Genomic DNA, 20442 nt, shown 5'->3' with positions numbered 1-20442 from the left:
AGAGTGGTTTGGTTTGGTTTTCAACTTTCTCCAGTCTCTGGTGCCCACCGCACACGCCCATCTAATGTCTTCAGGAACATGGAGCACCAGCCCAGATGGGCCTGGGGGGCACCGTGTCCCTCAGTAAAGGGCACAGGCCTTCCAGTAACCAGCATCTGCTCTGCTCTCTGGGGCTGAAAACAGCCCGCATTTTGGGTGCAGAAGGGCATTTTCTGGTTTCTGGGCTCAGACGTGGGCAGGGAATGCACAGCTCTCCGAATTCCCTATTTAAGAAAGGAGCTGCTGGGGCCCATCCCATAAAACACAGCAGGGCTTCCTCACATGTAAACAACAGAGAAATTCCTTGGGCGAGCACACAGCCTTTTGGTTCCTGGAACACAGCGGATGGTGGTATTTATTATGTCAAATAAACACATCATCCCACACTCCAAAAGGAAACCTGAAACAATACGCTGAACACAGCAGTTTTCAAGGGCTTTGCCCTGTTGTAATTAGCGCCTCTCCAGCCCGACAGAGAAATTAACACGGAGCTCTTTTCCCAGACGAAGGAGCCAGGGTGATGAGACAGTGGCTCCCCACACTTGCTCAGAAAGGGAATCAGAGCTTGTTTTCAAAGGCAAGTAATATAAACATACAGGATATCCTATCACTTAAGATGATTTCACATTTAGCACCGAAAATAGCCTGTCCTTCCCTTTGTTGGTTGTGCTGATCACTGGAGCCCAGCTTTTGTCAGGCAGCGGACTGGATGCTGCAACCAGCCCTCGCGCTCACCACCCTGATCCCTGAGCATCACAAGGACGGGATCCAATTCCACAGGAAGCACACGGCCTCCCGGCCAGTTACCACACAGCCCTGCTTATGCTGGTCACCATGGTGACCGGTGTGGAAACAGCAGGCAGCTTCACGGAATTCCCAAGCGCATTCCCCCTTCTGTTCAGGGCGGCCTCAGACTGGCTGGGGGGGTTCTGTGGGTCTTGGTCTCATCCTCCTGGGAGGCGGGCAGAGTCTGGATTAGACACAGACTTGCAGCCATCGCCATTGGTTGCAACCGCAAGGAATCGGACGTGCCTTGAACATGACTTTGTGAGTCCAGACTTGTCCACAGTGTAGAGCACATGAAAGTCGTGACACTGTTAACCAAATTCTAACACAGAAATACCCCAATTCTACTGAAAGAAAGTGGGATCGTATGCCTGCCAGAGCAAATCCGTCACAAGAACTCATCCAGGAAAAAGAAATCTGTGAAAGTCTGCTTCTGAGTTTTTTAAATTAATATTTCTACGTGTACATTCATCTTGTTGTTGAGCGGAAAGGCGGCAGCCGTCACTGAACGATTAGGAAATGCATTGCTGTTTGGGAGAACATTTAAACAGAGAACACTCGGCCGTGGTTTGGGAACCCAGCTCTTCCCACTCGCAGTCCTGCGTCCCGGGAAGCAGCAAGGGAGGCACTGGCCTCAGGAAACTCGCCCAGACCTGTTCTCTCTCCAGCTTTGGTGCAAAGCAGCTGGGCCACTGGTCCCTATAAACCTTACTTCCCACATCTCTGAAATGCAGACATCATTTAAAATCAAGAGTTCCCAGTGCGGGTAGAATTCCACATTCCCCCGAAGCCTGGCAGAAACGGTCTATTTGCTCAAGCCTGACCTTCTGGGCTATTACGTAATCGAGTCCCACCCCCGCTGCCCCTGCTCTGCTGGTAGACGAATTTGGTAAATCAGCTGAGGAATCTGAAATATGAGTTCTTAGTGAAAAAACACATTCAGAACTTTTGGATTGAAATAATTTCAAATAATTTCCCTGAACCTAAACCCCTAAACTTTGAAAAGGAGAAAGGCTACTGGTTCTTAAGTTTTTAATCTGTGGTCCTCACACCCAAACGCAGCCTGAAATTCAGGCTGACTCCCACCCGACTTCTCTCAGCGTTCCCGGGATCGCGTCCTTTCCGAGGATGGTTTGCAACGTCTCAGAAATGCTGGCGACACTGATTATTGACAGATTCTAAATACATTTTTCTGTGGTTGCCTCGTCCCACACTCTTCTGACCAAATCCAGGACCGCCCGTGGCTGGTTCCCTCTGGGCCGCATCCCTGAGCCTCCCGGACCCCTCATCTCCACGGGGTCCGGACACCACCAGGGACGCCGCGGGCTGGTGGTGAGGCGGGGCTCGGAGACAGGGGCCACGGCTGGCGTGAAGGTGTTCCATCCTGACAGCAGCTTTAGCAAGCCAAGAGGACAATGCGGGTTTTGCCCCGAGGAGTCAAATGTTACAATCGCAGGTTCACCAGTTAAGAATGTATCTGATTATGTCATTAACTTCTTCATTCTAAGTAGATGGTAACCGCCTTGCCCTGAGGCAGGGGAGGGCTCTCCAAGAAGACCTTCTTGTAGGTCCCTGTGCCTAGGAGAGTGCTGGAAGCAAGACGCGGGAAGCGGAGCAGTGACTTGGGAGGAGAAGACAGAGTTCATGACTCCAGTAAAACCGACACATTTTCACACCACCCCTTTCCACGGGCTGGAATCTTGGAGTTATCATTATCTTGAGAAAAAAAAATGCATCATTTGGACCTTCAAACACGAGGCAGGAAATAGATCCCAATTTATTATTTTTTTCTCCAAAATGATTACCTCTTTCAAAAGAAAAGAAACCCACACTTAACGAGCTCCGGGGACAATGAGCCTTCCGGACAGCATTCCCGCCGCGGCCGGCAGTGCTGGGGAGGCTCCCCCCGCCGGGCCCAGCATTCCTTCCGAGGCCTGGCACTGGCGCTGGGAGGGGAGGGGCGGGAGCCCGGCGGCTCTCGGCAGGCCCTAGTTCCCACGCCCAGGTCTGGGCTGCAGGTTTCGGTGGAAGAAGAAAGACAGTTGCCACGTGTCCCCTCACTTGTTTCAGATGTGCAAAGACACACCCCCCACCCTCCAGGGCACAGGCGCAGGTATGACTGGCGCCAAGTGCCAGCACGGAGGCCTGACGGCGGCTGCCCAGCGCTCCCAACACAACTCCTCACCTTCTAGCACGACGGGCGGGAGAGCGGCCAGCAGCTGTCTCCCCCGAAGTGGAACATGTCTCCAAACCAGCAGGCGGATGGGCGAGAGCCGGGGCCTGAATCCATCACGGAGGCGTCTGGACTTCTGTTCTCCCGACGTCTGGCCGTGACTCAGGCTGCCACCCGGACACGGCCCTGCCAGAATCCCTGTCAAGCCCTGTTTCACAGACGCTGCCTCCTACCCCATCGGTCTATCCACGCGCTTGGCCCTCTGTGCGAAGGCCTGGGACTGATCACACCCGCCCAGGGGCCACACTCCTGCTGGCGCTGGGCCCTGACAAGCCAGCTGCAGCTGCCCACCATCGGGACGTGGCAAACAGCGGGACCCGTGACAAGGCCACTGCTCCCCAGAGCAGGGCAGTCCTGCCACGTTCCCAGGGAGGCTAGGTTTGGACAAGATGGTCGGAAGCAACCCTTGCTTGGCTGGTAACTGGCTTCGGGCCACAGTCTGAGGTCGGTTTATCTGAGCCAAAGTCCCGGCTCTGCACCAACAGTCCAAGAACGAGAGAGGTCCAGGAAGGCCTGACGGTCTGTCTTATCCGTCGTCAGGCCCCTTTCTCCTCAAGTGCACCCTCCTCCTCATGCGGACACTCGCTGCTTTTCCACACTCTGGTGTCCCTCTTCAAACCTCTGGCCTGTTCAATGTCGTGCAATAAACCTCCCAGAGCAGCTCCTTGGCACTCGCCTTTCTGCGCTCACAGGCGCACTTCAGGAGCGATTGGGGAACTGTCACCTCTATGCCCGCATCTCTCGGGTTTTCGGGCGGCCGCCTCCCACCCAGACAGCAGACCAGACGCGTTCTCCACGTCCTGCTTCTCTTCTGTGCAGTGAACTTTTTCTGAAAACCCACTGGTTAAAAAACCCATCTACCGATGACAACAGAGGACCCAGGTGCTTATCTCCGCCTCCAAGCAGACACAGCCACAAGCCCAGGAGACAGACCAGGGCCGTGGGTGGAGGCAAGGGCCCAGCGGAGCCATGAGAACTGGAAGACAAGCAGGAGGTCTGAGGGGACACGTGCAGAGTGCGCTGGGGTCACGTTCCTTCTCACAGTAGCTGAGCCTCAAATCCGGGCAGTTCTTTCTCTTTTGGTTACTCTTACTTTTTGGATGGGGCGGGGGGCACAAACTTGACTCCCTGAAAGTTTCCCTGTAATAAGGGTCACTGCCTTTCCCACCCTCCTGGAGCCCCCAGACCTGTCCTCGTCTCTCACCACCTCTTCTGCCCCTGAGATCATGGTCGTCTGACCTGCGATCATGCAGGGTCTTTCCTCAGCCTCTGACTCCAGGGGAGCGGGGGGTGGGGGACGTGCTGCCGTTGTCTTGAAATACTCTCCAAGCCCCGACGTGAGTCCCAGATCCACTCCCTCCAGGCTTCTCCAGGGCCCACACCCCACTACCGGACGTGTGCTATCCCCAGCTTCCAGTCCTTGGCTCTCGTCCTCCTGTCCCCGGGCCCCTGGCAAACTTCTCCAGACCTAAGACCCTCTCGACACCCTTCCTTGAGCACCAAGGCTCCACTTTGTCTCCCTCCTTTCGTCACCGAACGCTGTAACATCAGGGCCTCCATTCCTGCCATCTTCACCGTCTCCTCTTCTGTTTCCTTCTCAACCCTTCACAGTCCGGCTTTGTCCTCACACTGGCCTGGAGATGCCCTTAGGAGTCACCAAAACACCAGACCTGAGAGCCCCTTCCCCTCACTCCCAGCCCCCAGCCTCCAGCCCTGCCCTTCCTGGGTGCGTGGCCACTGGGCTGCTCTTCCAGGCCCCTGTCCGGCTCTCTGGCCACTCCCCGGCTTTGCCCACTGGCCTTCCTTGTCCCTGCATCTGACCCTCAAATGCAGGCACGGCTCTGGTGTCTGTCTCTCCCGCTTTGGTCCACGGGCGCTCACTGGGGGGTTTCTCACACCCAACTGTGTGCAGGTGGCGGCGAGAACGTGCCTTCAGTCTCAACCTGTCTTCTAAGTCCAGAAGCGCCCTTCCAGCCTCGCATGATGGTGCCAGCACGTGAGCACAGGCCCCACACGGCCCTTCTCCTCCCCTGGATGCACTCCAAGCTCAGACTCCCATCACTCTGCACCTGTCCTGTTACAGTCACCTCTAACTTTCTTCTCCAATACACCCTCTGCGCAGCTGGTGCCCTAAAGCACAAATCTTATTTTAAAACCTCTGTTCCACACGATAGCACTGATCTGTCACTGAAAACAATAAAATGTGTGATAAATCATAAAGGTCCTTTTCTAACCCACAGAAGCCCCATCAAGAAGCAAGGATTTACCAATGCGGAGTGGTGAGCAGAGCTCCTACCCTGAGGGAATCTTCCAGCAGCTAGAGAATGTGCGCCCGAAACCAGAGACGGGAGGAGAGGCTGCAGGATGGTTTACTGTGAAAGGCTGGATAAACACGGCCCTTCCCCGAACGCTGAGACCCCTCAGCGCAAGGCCCTGAGCGTAAGTGTGGCCCGGACATTGAACCAGCCGCTGCACGTGTGCGGCCAGGTCACCGTGAAGGATGTCCCCTCAATTTCAGAAAAGCAGGCGAGAAAAGCATCCAGAGACGTTGAAGCCACGAGTGACCTTCTCTGCTGATTTACAGCCCAGGGTGCCGCCATCAGGATGATTGGGGGAATAAAGAAGAAAACAAAATGCAACCCCCAGGCCTTGAATTCAGTTTGCAACAGCCCCAGACTGGTGGCGATTTCCCTGGACGCCTGGCCAGGGAGACTCTGGAAGAAGCCACCTTCACCACAGGCTCCAGGAATTCTTGCAAATTGCTCCCCAAGGAAGACCAGCAGCTTACAGCAACAAACGGTACGTAAATAAAATCCCAAAGGGCCATGGAAACTAGGTATCAGGAGTGAGAACCAGTAGAAATAACAGAAGATATAGACCCACAAACCCTTCTACACTGGACATATTCGATATAGGATATACAAAAATAATATTGTGTTTAAAGAAATGAGACACATTACAAAGAAACTCCTTGTCCAAAGCCCTGAGGTGCTCCCCGTTTGTTGCAAGTGCTTCCAACCCTCCAACACTCTTTACATTAACCTCCTCCGGTGCTTCCTCCCACGCACCTATTGGACGGACATTCAATGCCCGGCTCAAAACCACACCTCCTCCATGAAGTCCTCTCAGATCTGCCCAGAAGGAATTAGTGTATTTTCTCCTCTAGGCTCAGGGACGTACCGCAGTAGAGCACAGTCAGGTCTTATTACAGAATGTTCTGTTTTCCTCACTGGACTGAAAGCTCTTGAAAAGCTAAAGCTCCCCTTAAAAAAAAATCTTGGAATGTGTCACAGCCCCTGGGCCAGTACCTTCTATACAGTTGAAGCCTAGGAGGGTTTGCTGAATTTGATTTAATCGAAAATCACTCACTGCTGAAGTCTCTGTGGCTCTCAAATTCTCACAGTGCAAAGCAACATTTTGGTACCCAGGCTCCGTTCTGGCCCCCAAATCTCACTGTGAACCTTCAGTCTCCTCACTGCCCTGGGTGAACCCATGTCATTTTGTAACTTCTAACTCTGACTCATTCGCTCTTCCCTCCTGGGAGCTCGTCCACTTCCCTCTGCTCCTGGGAATGTTACCCCTTACTTTGTTTCTGGGTCACGTCTTGCACTGCGTGGTGGTTCCATGTGGAAGTCAGGTGCCTCAGTGGGGGGTCCTGATGCCCAGGGCCCCGCACGGCTCAGGGGCTTGTTCAACCTGCACGAGTGAGAGTCAGCAAAACCGTGCAGCCACTCTGGAGAGTAGTGTGGAGGGTCCCTGAGAAACTAACAAGAGACTTAAACCATATGGTCCAGCAATCCCACTCTTGGGCATATATCCAGAAAAGATGAAAATTCTAATTTAAAAAGACACCTGCACCCCAATGTTCACAGCAGCACTATTTACAACAGTCAAGACATGGAAAGAATCCAAATGTCCATCAGCAGATGACTGGATAAAGAAGATGTGGTGTATTTATACAATGGAATACTACTCAGCCATAAAAAGAAAACAATAATGCCATTTGCAGCAACATGGATGGACCTGGAGAATGTCATTCTAAGTGACATAAGCCAGAAAGAGAAAGAAAAATACCGTATGATATCACTCACAGGTGGAATCTAAAAAAAAAAAAAGACAAACGAACTTATTTACAAAACAGAAACAGACTCATAGACATAGAAAGCAAACTTACGGTAACCGAAAGGGAAGAGGGGAGAGATAAATTAGATGTTTGGGATTTGCAGATACTCACTACTGTATATAAAACAGATAAACAGCAAGGACCTACTGTACAACACAGGGCGCTATATTCAATAGCTTGTAATAGCCTGTAATGAAAAAAGGACGAAAAAAGAATATATATGTAAATATATGCAAATGTGTGTAAATATGTACCACTGAGTCCCTGTGCTGCACACCAGAAACTAACACAGCATCACACAACATCGTTAATCAGCTGCACTTCAATAAAAAGGTTAACTGTTTTGGAAAAAAAGAATAAGTGAACCATGCACGTCTGCAGGGATGGATGTGTGTGCACACACACGTGTAAACACACATGTATGTGCGTGTGAACACACGCACACATGTACATGTGCATGTGAACACACACGCATTTGTCAACTCAAATGAGTTGTGAGCTCCAGGAAAATGAGAACAAACAAGTATCTTATTGCCCCTTCTTTATTCCTCAGATCTCACCGCTGGCTGGTAAAGCCCCTCATGCTAAATGCCCAGTCCTCCCAGTCAGAAGGAGCCCGCCCACGCTGGATTTTCACTCAGGAGCAAAGGGTGGTAAGTGCCCCGCAGCCCGAGTCTGTCTTTCCGTCGAGGAGCCTGGCTCTCTAAGGGCCACAGCTAATGTTGCTGGGAACCTGCTTGGCTGTGCTGGGCCCCGGGCGGGTGCAGGAGACGCACACACAGCAGAGGAGGTAAAATCCCTGACTCCGGAGATCGCACGTTGCGGCAGGAGCCGGAGACGCACCAGACCTGTAATTATGAGCACAAAATGCTGTGACTTTCCAGGAGGGGTTGCAGATAAGGCCACGGCGGGGACGGTGACCTGATGGCAGGGGCGGCTTCCAGGGTCACGAGGCCCCTTTCCAGCCGCCTGGGGATGAGTCAGCAGGAGTTCAGGGGGCAGTGGGGGAAAGCACTCCGAGCTGCGGAAACACCACGCACAGAGGCACGCAGTTGTGCAAGAGCCTGCAGACCCGGGGGCGTCGGCTCCAACAGCAGCCGGGGACGCAGGCAAGTCCCAGCACCGGCCAGACCGACCAGCACCCCCGTGAACATTCCCTGGATAGTTCTGCTTTCCCGGCTCGTCCATGCTTCCTTGCAGACGGTTCCCATCCTCAAGCCACCTCTCTCCCTGTTGGAGGGAGAGGCCACCTGTGTGTGACACCCCAGGGCGGGTGTGCCAGCCCCAAGCACTCATCCTGTATGCGCAGCACGGTGAGGTCAGCCTCCCGCCTCAAAGTTCTGGCCAATGTTCCCACCTGGGAAGCTCAGCAGACAACAGGAGCCACTCCGGGCCCTTCTCCTTCCCGGAGAAGATGCACGTCTTCCCCACATCATCACCCTGGATACGTCACTCTCACCGTGAAAAGAGAGCTCACCTTGGGACACACACGGACCTGATGTCGGGGACCACACAACAGAGTGTTTACCTGTCACAGCCAGCAGGGAGCTAAGCTATGTGCCTATTTAGTAAGAGGAGAGGTGTGGGTAAGAGCCTCGGAAGTCAGGGGTTGTCACTGTTTAACCACTGCTGCCCCCCATAAAGTGGGGACACCTGGTCACGTGGCTCCAGGCCACGTCTGTCATCACTGTGGACCAGAATGACCACACGCAACCAGAGCCGTGGAATCTAACAGAGAAGGGCCTTCATCACCACTGGAGAATTTTTTAATGCTGCTATAAACTCAAAGATCACGGTCTTGAAATTCCAAATATTGTCTTGAAAACCATACATTTGCGGAATCTCAGCTTGTGTCCAGACAGCAGCAGACAGGAGACGGACCAGCTGGTTTCTGGGTCACACCGACTTTTGGACAAATCAAGGGGAAATGTCCCAACCACTTTACTCCTGAGCTGTCAATATGGTGCGTTCGTTTCTAAGTTAACATATTTCCCGTTTTCTTTACTACGAGGCAACCTACTTCCTTCTGCACTTTTATCGGAAACCTAAGATCTGCAAGGGTGAATTTTCCACCAGGTGCCGTCTGGGGCGTGATCTCAGGAGAGATCCGTGTGTCACTGACACTCCCCTGCGCACTGAGGAACAATTAAGAAGCTGAGCGCGTTCAATACTGTAAGCGGAGGAGAGGGTGACAGTGCATCCCCAGCAGGGACGTGTCCCCACCGCACTCCCGGGCACCCTGCAGCCTTGGGAGAAACAGCTCCAAACCAGCGGCCCGTGGCCCGCACGCGCCGTCCACCCAGTGCCAAAGCCCTCCCACCCGGCCAAGGTCAGCGGAGGCCCCTCCCACCTGGCCAAGGTCAGCAGAGCCCCCACCTCGCTCCCATAACACAAGTCCTGAAGCTGATCTGTGAGCCCCCAGCCACAGCCCGTGATTGATGCAAAAAGGAAATCTGAAAACCTCCTGGAACAACTCCGATCCCCATGTGAGGAAGCCGGTGTTGCGGGAGGAGAGGGCTGGCTGGTCTCTGGGTTCACAGGTCGGACCCCCTCCTCGTGGACCCTCACCGTTGAGTAGCTTCTGGTGTTTGTGTCGCCTGCACAATGAACTCCTGCTACATGAGAACCTGGAATTTGGACCAGGCGATGTTTACTACACGGACAAGGGTTGCCCCCATGAACTCCCCACTTCTGTGAGCCGTCAAACACTTCCCAAAGGTGAGTGGATGAGGCGACGCAGGGGTCGTGCCGAGGCTGCTGGCTGGCAGCCGGGGACCTCGATTGCGACGCTGCTTCTTTTGCGGGTAGAACTCCTGCAAATCCGCAAGACAAAGGCAGCGCCGGGCATCCCGACGACCCGCTGGGGCTGCTCCCGCCTCCACTCGAAGGAGAGGCACCACCCGCACAAAGGGCACATCTCGCGGAGGGTGGGGCTCACGGGGTGGCCGCAGAGGGCCTGTGGGAGGGACAGCGGGCGCCTCTCGACCCCACGACAGGTGTGGAACCCGGGTCGCTTTCCTCGGGGTGCAAGTGCTCGGTGCGGCCTACTTCGCCTGAGAGGCCTGGGGGCAGCTGTCTCTCTCCTTGTCTTCCAAGTAATGAAAGAAATGTATTTTTCAACAAACCATTTACAGCTCAATCCAGAGTTACAAGGCCAACCCTCTCGTTACCACCGCCCAGGTCAGAGCCGGAGCAGGACAGGCCCCGCAGGGGTTCCCTAGCCCCCGAGTGCACCTCTGAACAGCATGCCCCCGGCCCCGGCAGGATTTAGGGGAGCTGTGCCCTAGGCGCCCTCTGCCTTGCTTCCCCTGTTCTGCATCCGTGGCTGAGACCCATCCCTGTCACGTCCAGCGACAGTCACTGATTCTAGCTGCTGGATGACACGTAGCCAAGTGGCCGGACCCCGATTCCCACACGTGCTCTCCCGTCGATGGACCTGTGAGATGCTTCCGGCTCGGCGCTGGCGCGGGCCGCCGCCATGTGCGCTCTGGTGCCTGTCCAGGTGCGCGCATGTCAGTGAGCACTTCTCCGAGGAACACACCCGGGAGTGGGACGGCCAGGTCACAGGGCCTGTGTGACACCGGGCTCTCAGAGGACGCTGCACTCTCTGCCAACGTGGTTTCACCCTCGGGACTCCCACCTGCAGCGCACGGAGTAGCCTGCCTCTTCAGTCCTCGCCAGAACTGGAGATCGTGAGCCCTTAAATCGTCCTGCCAACCAGGTGGGAGGGCGATGCTATCTCCTCGTTGTTTTAATTCATATTTTCCTTATTACTCATGGGGATGAGTAACTTTTCATGCTCCCTGGCAATCTGAGTTCTCTCTTTGGTGAACTGGCTGCTCAAGCGTTTCACCTGCGTTTTTTTTTAGTTTTATAGTGAATGAGACAATCCTTCCACTTTATTGTATCTTTTTAGTGGTAGGGGAGAGGTAATTAGGTTTATTGTTATTTCTTTAATGGAAGCACTGGGGAATGAGCCCAGGACCTTGTGCATGCTAAGGACATACTCGGCCACTGAGCTGTGCCCTCCCCCCTCCCCTATGTGTTTAAGATTTGCCGGCGTTCTTTGCTTCTTTGCAGGAGCCCTTTGCTTCGTGGGCTGCCTGCTCTGCAGAGGCCCAGGGCTCTGCGGGAGCTGGAAATGCTCTCCGCCCTGTAGCTCGTCCTCTTACTCTCCTCCCGGTGACTTCTGATGGTCAGAAATTTTCTTATTTTAATGAATTTAAATTTATCAGACTTTTCCTTTTATGTCTTGCTTAATCCATCTGGGATTATGTTTTGTATACCGGGCAAGGAAGAAATTCATGCTGGTTTTTAATTATTTCATGTGTGCTTTTTCCACAGGCACAAAATAGTGGTTACTTAGGAAGAACAGGGAACTACACTGAATTACAACGTGCTTCAGTCTTCCTTGAATTCCAAACACTATTCCCAAATTCATCATCTGAATAAAAGACAGGCGAGCAAGGGAGCAGGAATTTGCTTATAAATTTAAGGTGGGTGGATAGCATGGTTCACAGATTTGTGTTAGAAGATTTTTGACGTTAAGAGGCTTTAGTTAGCCTTCAATCAGCTAACTCCCCTGATTTAAGCAAAGAGCGAGCGTTCTCTGTTCTTCCTCCTTCTGCATTTTCTGATGAACAATTTAGCTGCACAAGGAACTTACTGTGACTTCCCTCACGGTTTAACAAACGGGCCAGTTTATTTCAAGTTTAAACAATGAACGGCAAGGAGTAATCTAAGTATTATAGTTGCAGTAAATAAATCAGAATATATACATGTTTTAAAAGTTTAAGACATTTCAGCAGACATTTGCAACGTGTGTTTTAGCAGTGTATACAGTATGGTCCCACCCTTAAAATATGTATCTTCACGCATGTAAAAAGTTCAGGGATCACCTCTATAGACGTAGGTTATGGGACACTTATAATTTCCTCTTTGTGCTTCTCAGTTTCCGCATGTCTTCACGACTATCTGCAGGCAGATACTGTAGCAGAAGCTACATGAAAATGGTAGCAAACGCTTTAGTTCTATTCATGAGAAGCTTTTGTTTCTAATATTCTTTTAAGAAATGGGTGAATCTTACCGCCTTACTGAATTTTGGCAGTTCAGAAAATGGCACTGCAAATTTGTAAGTTCTAAGCCAACTTTCCAAAAAGGAAAAGCTTCATTTTCAAGCTGTCATTCCTTTAAATATAACTTAAATTTCTTCGAATGGCATCTTGATTCAGAGAAGTGTAGCCATTAGCAGCCCTACCTTTCACCCAGGGCAGTTTAGACAAGGGAAGTTTCCCCATCTGGGAAGAAGACATTTAGGGGTCTACCATCAAAATCCATTAACAATAGAGATTATTCCAGAACACAGCCCACATCACCTTGATTTGCAGACGCTTGACCTCTGACTCTACTAGGGCCGTGACCGAGCGGGTGACCGGGCAGCCTTCTCACAGAAATATGGTGGGTTTGTCTGTATGGCCCTGAACTTGCACCCTTTACCAAAGTGTCTTTGGTCCTGATTTTATCAGATTGAACTCAAGTAAAACGGTCAGACAGATTGGAATCAGAAGGGAAGTTCCTTGTCTAATTCAACACGTTGCAAAATTCCATGAGGGATTTACTGACTGTGGGATTAACACACAGGGGACCAGGCTCTGTGGTTGGAGGGGCGCCTGCATGGGGGTGGAGGTGGGGCATACGTGAATACAGCTGTCAGCAAAACAGCAGCCACGAGACACAGATCCGATGGCAGCTACGTCTAGATTTTGGCCGTGTGTCCGATTGTTAATTTGGTCTGATTTTGTAACAGGGAAGGAAAAAATCTCACTCCATAGTAGATCTGGTCCTTTGGCTCTAACCTTGTGCTCAGTCATGCTGGTTCTGCACCTTTTGTAAAGGATGATTCCTGGAGCCTGAAACATACAGGAGAGCCCATTCTCCAGGCTCTGACCTTGACGGGTAGAACACTTCTCCATTTGTACAGAGATAAAAAGTTGCAGAACAGAGAATAAAATGTGTCTTGGAGGTTTACAGGGACACCAAGACCTGAGCTACCTGGACAGCTGCAAGAACAAAGGATTCCAACACCAAGAAGTTTGCAACAACCAAACACACCCCTCACCTTTTTAGTATAAAAGGAGCCTGGGGAACTGTATTCAATATCTTGTAGTAACTTATGTAACTTATGGTGAACGAGAATATGAAAATGAATATATATGAATGTTCATATACGACTGAAGTATTATGGTATACACCAGAAATTGACATAACATTGCAAACTGACTATACTTCAATTAAAAAAAATATATATATATTTACAAAATAAATTAAGGAAAAAACAAGAAGAAAAAAAGGAGTCTGAATTCTGACTTGGGGAAGATGTTTCTAGGACACTAGTCCCCCATCTTCTGCTGTCTTTCCGAATAAAGCCGTGTTTCCTTGCCCCAACACCTCCTCTCCCAATTTACTGCCCTGTCGTGAGGTGAGCAGGACAAGTTTGGACTCGGTAGCATTTTATTTGATGAACTTTTTCCCTGTGTGTAACAGGAGGAGTGGCTTCCCTCACATGGAAACTGGCAGGTCTGTCTGTATCTGGCGCCTCCACTGAGCCCTCTCTTCAGGGTCAAGCTGAGACACACCCACCCAGTTCTCACACCTCTGGTTTCTTTTCCTTAAGGCACCCACTCTTTTCCAGGGTGAAAATGCCCATCACTCCTTGGTTGTGAAGTTCTCTCACAGCAACAGAACTCAGGGGGGTCTGATAAAGTCCTTAGCGAGGAATTCAACAACCCCTGGAAAGGGTGACGCTGCATAGACAGATGAGTGGTGCTGTGTATCCTGTTCCGTTCTCTGCTGGTCTGCATGTACTAAACTCTCGGCTGAGTCACACATTTGCTACATAGTACTTGGTAAGACAGGATCAGTGGGGTGTAGAGACGGGGATTTCAAAACAAGCACACGTCCTTCCAAAACACCTGAAAGTCATTTGATTACTTCATTTTTCTGTGCTCATCCAATGATGGCTTTGTCAAGATAAGGAATTTCTCAGAGAAAATGTTAAAAATCTTCACAGATTTGACCAGGTTAAATCCACAAGCAAATCGACATCGTACTCTCCTAGTAACAGGAAAGAACAACTCCGACTCCATGTGAGGCCTGTTCCTTTTGGCTCTAACCCTGGGCTCTGTTTCCGGGCTGAGTCTTGTTGGTTCCGTACCTTTTATAAAAGAATGTTGCCTAGAGCCTGAAACATACACGAGAGCCCATTCTCCAGGCTCTAACTTTAAAGGACATTAACACTTTTCTGTTCATATATAGACAACAAGTTGCAGAATAGAAAATAACATTTGTCTTGTCGGAGGTTTACAGGGGCACCACGATCTGACCCACGTGGACGGTTGCAAGAACAAAGGATTCTGACATCAAGAAGTATGCAACAACCAAACGCCCCCCTCCTTCCCTTTAGTATAAAAGGAGCCTGAATCCTGACTCGGGGAAGATGGTTCTCTGGGACTTCAGTCTCCCATCGTCTCTGTCTGCTGGCTTTCCAAATAAAGCCGTGATTCCTGCCCCAACACCTCGTCTCTGGATTCACGGTATGGTAAATAGAATGAGCCTGGATTCGGTAACTTCCTGAGTCACTTGTCTGTGAGGAGAGAGATGACATAAGCCACACATCCTAGTGGGTTTCTTGGGAAGCAGTTTCTCCTCGAGATGACCCCATCTAGCCGGGCCGGCGTGTCCACTAGAGAGGCTCACGCAGAACAAGGCAGACTCTGCTCCTCGAGTCCCACGATGGGGAAGGTAGCCTGTTTTCTGTAACAGAGTTCCTGTCCCACCCGAGGTGACAGGGTGTCCTCTCCACTCGGCCAAACTGCATTTTTACGAGAAATTCTGTGATCTCATTTCCAGGCCTTCGATAGTTTTGAAACTTCTCTTCAAGGTCCAGAATGCATTCTTTAACATACACAGGAGATAAGCCGCTGGAAACCCATCAGCCACCAGCGGTTTTCACTGCGTAGACGGAATCTCGACTCACTGAGTCCACAGATGTTTACTGAGCAGAAGCCACAGTTCAGGCCCCTGGAATCCGTCCGGCCTGGCGTGTGTCTTGATAACCACGAATAGTGCAAATCGCGTGTCTAACGTGACATCAGGCCTCCTGCCAAAGCCGTGAAGGACAAGCAGACCAGCCGCGCCCCATCACACGTGCAGCCTCACACGGGCAGCGACGCCCTCCCCCACCCGGGAGGAGACCTCAGCGTGCGCAGAGCGCGAGCTCTGCTCCTCCCGGGCCTCGGGCTACACGCGGCCTGGAGAAGCCGTCGGGGAAAGCGCGAAGCAGCCCAGCGCTGTCTGCAGACTGACCCGCACCCACTGCAGCGACCGTGCAGACCAAGTGCCGCCCGCTCCCGAGAGCTCACTCAGCCACACACACCGGCTCAGCAGCTCCACGTCCACGCACATGGTCACCGTCGCAGAGGAAGACTCGGACGGCTGCTGGGGCCTGGTGGCTCCCTGGGCCTGGCAGCTCCCCAGTTTCTTGACAGTAACCAAGAATAAATACATTTTTAACCACACACAAAACATACCTACTTAATTTGTTTTAAAACAAGAATTTCCCACCCTTTCGCCTTTGGAAGGAAAGGGCAGGGAGGGGTAAATTAGGGGTTGGGAATGAACAGTCACACACTACTTACTATACATAAAATAAATGAACAACAAGGTCCTACTCTGTAGCACAGGGAACTGTATTCTATACCTTGTAATAACCTATATGGAAAAGAAAGTGAAAAAGAATACATATATATGTATGTTTATGTGTAACTGAATCACTTTGCTGTACACCTGAGACTAATGTGGTAAATCAACTACACTTCACTAAAAATTTTTTACAAAAATGAAACAATTTAAAAAATGAAATTATATTTAAAAAACCCAAGAATTTCCCAACACAATACCTGTTTTGAGACATGCATTCTTGATTTTTCTAGTCTTTTCTCTATGCTTTGATTTCATTTAAAAATTGCCACTTAAGAAGGGAGGATGTAGCTCAGGTGGTAGGGTGCATGCTTAGCATGCATGAGGTCCTGGGTTCAATCGCCAGACCCTCCTTTAAGAATTAGTCAATCAGTCAATCTAATTACCTACCCATCTCAACAAAAAATAAGCTAAAAAAGTAAACTGCCACTTGAGGACCTTTAAACCGATTGCACAATAAACAGTGGCTACAAAGAGAAGGCCCACAGGCTTCACTCCTGCAGCCAGGATGCTGCTGCGTGAGCCTTCACAAGACCCCGGGAAAAACCGACTTCTCCAGCGGCTGCTAAGACAGACGCTGGCGTTTACCGCGCGTTTACCACCTGCCACACGGGGTCACGTGCCTTCACGTCTGTCACAGGAGGTGAAATGGCAGATATCTGGCCTCAGTCTGGACTGGGGCCTTGCAGGCTCTGAACAGCAGAACAGGCACCAGGGTTGTCACGTGCCCCCTGGGAAGTGCTGAGCCCCGTGCCCAGGGACCAAAAAGGGACAGGAAGCCCAGAAACCTGCTTCCCTCCCCCCTCCAGCTACGAAAGGGGCCGGGCTGGAGGCCAGAGGGGTGTCCTCAGACCCCCGCCCTGGGGAGGGCTGGAGGAAGCCCCCCAGGGTTTCAGGCTGCAGACTCCTGGCCCAGCGTGGGTCAGGTCCCCTCAGGTCACGAGGGCCTGGGAGGGGGCCTGCCTGGGTCTCCAGGAGAGGAACCCCCTCAGTGAAGGAGGCCCCCCAAGAAGGTGGCCCAGGGGAGAGGGACCACTCGCACCCAGGGGAAGGGAGAGGGGGGAGCCCGGGGGAGGCCAAGCCCCCGCCTCCTGCCTGCAGGTGCTCAGGCAGGACGGCCTTACCTGGGACAAGATTGCAAGAGACGGGATTCTAATCACTCAAATGAGATGCTCCAGTTTCTGATGAGAAAACTGTCTAAAAGCTCCCGGAAAGCTGTGGGTCTCCTGGAATTTGACCCAGTGCCCAGGAAGAGCAGGACGGCAGAGCAAGGCCTGCCAGTGCGGAGGGGCAGGTCAGGTACGTCCCTGCAGGGAACCAGGTTCCACCCCACACGTCCCTCAGTCACCCCTTTGACGATACTGCGACTTCAGTGCTTTGCCGCTCACTTTTTACAGACCGGGAAGCGGATCTCAGAGAAAGGTTTACAGACCTCTCACCCAAGGTCCACGCTGGTGAGTGGGCCGGGTTCTGACCCGCAGCCTCTCTGAACACCTGTCCCTTCCTCTGACCCAGGACGCGAGGGCGGGAGGGGCAGGAAGGCGGAGTCAGTGAGTGGACCAGCGCATTGTTACAGTGCTGGTCTCCGCTCTACGTATTTACTGACTTACAAATCACACACACGTATTTCAGAACTAGCCTGTGCATTTAAAAACAGCCTCCCCGCTGAGTGTAAATTTGAGAATAACAAGATTAAATAGTTTTTTTTCTGCTGGGAACACACACCCAACCTCCCCTAAAACAGGTGCATTGTGGGATAGGACTCCGTGATTGCGACACCACCTTCAGTTCCGTCTCCAGAGTTCCCGGGATGTAAGGGATTCCCCTCCTCTCTCTGGATGATGTTTGTGGGAAAGTTTGACGCCCGGGAGGTTTGAGTGAAAAGGGGAGGGAAGGGTTCCTGGTGTGGCGAGGACTCGGGTGGACCTAAGGGACCCCGACATGGGGTGGGGGGCGGTGGGAACAAACACCCCGCTCAGAAGAGAGACCCAGGGACAGGGTTGGAGGGGCTGCCGAGCACCGACTTCTTCCACTTGGCGCCATTCCCTGGTGAGCTCCCGTGGTTTCCCCCAGCTCACCAGGTATCATGTGCACATACTCTTATCTGATTCGCATGTTGTTTTCAGTTATCCTGTTTTGAAGGAATCTGCACTCTGAAACAGGAGGGTGGGAACTTTGGGGAGTCAGGCCCTGAACGGCGGCCTCTGCTCTGTGAGGTGACCTGAAATATGACCAGGGAGCTGAAAGCACCAGAACCTGCAGAGACCCCATCCCGCTGCCATACCCGGCCGGCGCCCCTCAGCCATGAACAGAGCTGTGCCACGTGCACACGCGCATTTCAGGGGAAAGGACCCACCGATTTCACCAAATCCCTGCAGATTCCTTAACCCCAAAAGATAAGGATCCCTGCACTCAGCATTCATCGGAAGTTCCTCCCTAAAAACAGAGCTCGCCGTGGGGGAAGGGGTAAGAGCAATACCCACTGGGAGGAAAATGAAAACAACAGCCACCTGCTGACGCTTCCCCACGCGGAGCCGGGAAGGCCGAGGCCCGAGACCGCGCCCAGCACCGGGGCCGTCGCAGGAGCCAAAGGCAAGCCAGCAAGAGTCTGCGGCTGCTTTTCTGGGTGAGTTTCATCACACGGACATGTACACTTCTGAATGTTTTCAAGTGCAGACTCTTGTCTACGGCTCTTTTTGGAGCAATACACGTGCATATATGTGTGTGTACACACACACGTGTGTGGGTACACGTCACACACGTGATCTCCGGCACTGGCCCGTGGGAGCTTCTCAGAGCTGACCAGCCGGTTGTCCACAGCCAGTCCCTGCACAACAACCCCTACAGGAGGGGAAGGCCGCGGTCAGGCGGGAGGGCCAGTGGACAACGTGTGTGGGGAAACCCCGGAACAGTAAGACAGATACTGACATTCGAGTAACAGAAACCCTAACAAGAAATAGCTAAACAGTTGCAATATTTAGCCTCTGGTATTCCGAAAGGGCAGCAGAGAACAGGAGAGCTGAGTGAAGGTCTTCAGAGGGCCAGCGGGCAGACCCCAGACTGCATCTTCCCGCCAGTGCCCACCTGCGGTGCCCGGAGACAGTGGGCGCAAGAAGGCTCTGCTCTGCACAGCCGGGGAGGGGACACTGGACAGACAGGCTCACAGAACCACGCTGAGAGTTCACAGAAACGAAGAAAAGGAGGCAGAGCAGAATTCACACCAAATTAAAGAACTGTAGAAGTTCAAAGGGAAAGTGGTAAAGGTATTAAAAGAGGAAACTAATCTGAGAGTCAAGTCATGACACAGGGGACGTCATGGGAAGCGTGTAACTCCAGTCCTGGGTTACAGATGTGGCCGCAGCTCCCACAAACGTGGAGGCTCCGACGAGTGGGTGGGAAACAGAAAATACAACGGGGCGGCAAGAGTGCCCCTGTATGCTGCCTGAGACACCAGAGAAATCACAAAACCTCATCACACGTGTCCGTGGCCAGCCCAGAATCCGGGAGACACGAGAAGTGGCGTGCGCGGATCAGACACTGAAGTGCAGTGAGTCCTCCCAAACTGTAAAGCCGGGCGAGGTTCCCCGACCAAGACAAAGGGATGTTTTCTTCCCAACATTCTTTATGCTGGAGAGTTTGGAACAAGCAGCTCCCGAAGGAAAAGGGGTGGCGACTTCAGGTTTGTAATGCAGCACACAAGGGGGAACAACATGGCGACGGGCTCCTTTACTTCCAGGCAGGAGGGAAAGCCGCGGTGCTCGTTAACCCCAGAGGTCATCTGGGGTCGGGGCTACACTGCTGTGCGTACACGACTCCTGGAGGGTCACCCGGCCGAGGTCCACACGCAGCATGTGACTCAGGAAGAGAAGGTACGGTCTGACGTCCGGTGCTTAACCCTTTTAGATCAACAAAACCCTGAAACGACCCCATGCTCCTTGCTGGATCACTGCACGATCCCACAGGCGTCTGTAAGGTTAATGAGACCTCCAGGGTCAACATACTCACTCTCAGCGAGTGTCAGAGCCAGTCTGCCTGGGTTCCAATGCGGGCTCCTCCCTCTTCCCCTGTAAAACACTCATCACAACTCATGGAAACATAAACCACTTAAGAATAAATCTCACAAAAGACGTGCAGGACCTGTACCCTGAAAACCACAGGCACAGCTCAGAGGCATGAAAGACGCCCTGGTACCTGGGGAGCGGCACGTGGCTCCTAAGTCAGAGGACTCTGTCCGAAAGACGTCGATTCTCCTCAAATCGATCCGTACACTCGGCACAGTCTCAATTCAAGTCCCAGCCGGCTTTCTGATAGAGATGGACAAGCTGACTCTAAAATTCACATGGGAATGCAAAGCACCTCGAGCAGCCAAAGCAGCTGCGAAGCAGACAAGGTGGCAGGACATCAGATGTGCTGAAGCGTCAGCCGTCAAAGCAGTGGAGGGCCCACAGAAAGACAAAGACCGACGGGGCAGGAGGGCCGGGAACACACCCACACACCTGTGGAC

At 52.3% G+C, this 20442-nt stretch overlaps 1 protein-coding gene and 1 long non-coding RNA gene across 5 annotated transcripts in view; one reads left to right on the top strand and one right to left on the bottom strand.

Moving 5' to 3' along the window:
- PALLD (palladin, cytoskeletal associated protein) overlaps window positions 1-20442 on the bottom strand; it is a 279165-nt gene that overhangs the window by 81999 nt on the left and 176724 nt on the right. Inside the window, exon 14 of one of the 3 annotated variants that reach the window (XM_072952688.1) lies at window positions 6127-6152. The exons of the other annotated variants lie outside the window; for them this stretch is intronic. Coding sequence (XP_072808789.1) covers window positions 6127-6152 — 26 coding nt within the window. The remainder of the gene's footprint in view (window positions 1-6126; window positions 6153-20442) is intronic. 3 annotated transcript variants of the gene reach the window in all.
- Window positions 804-15747, top strand: LOC140690766 (uncharacterized). 2 transcript variants are annotated; one of them, XR_012066076.1, is made up of 6 exons: window positions 804-4052; window positions 5299-5857; window positions 7735-10902; window positions 11526-11677; window positions 14644-14778; window positions 15090-15747. It is a non-coding gene; the product is annotated as an uncharacterized lncRNA (long non-coding RNA). The 2 variants fall into 2 exon arrangements; XR_012066075.1 differs by lacking the exon at window positions 804-4052 and adding an exon at window positions 4978-5054 and having other exon boundaries at window positions 11526-14778.

Source organism: Vicugna pacos, chromosome 31, assembly GCF_048564905.1.
Source record: "Vicugna pacos chromosome 31, VicPac4, whole genome shotgun sequence".
In the NCBI taxonomy this organism is placed as follows: Eukaryota; Metazoa; Chordata; class Mammalia; order Artiodactyla; family Camelidae; genus Vicugna; species Vicugna pacos.
The sequence above is the reverse complement of the archived record's forward strand: the minus strand, read 5'-3'. Positions and strand labels throughout refer to the sequence as shown.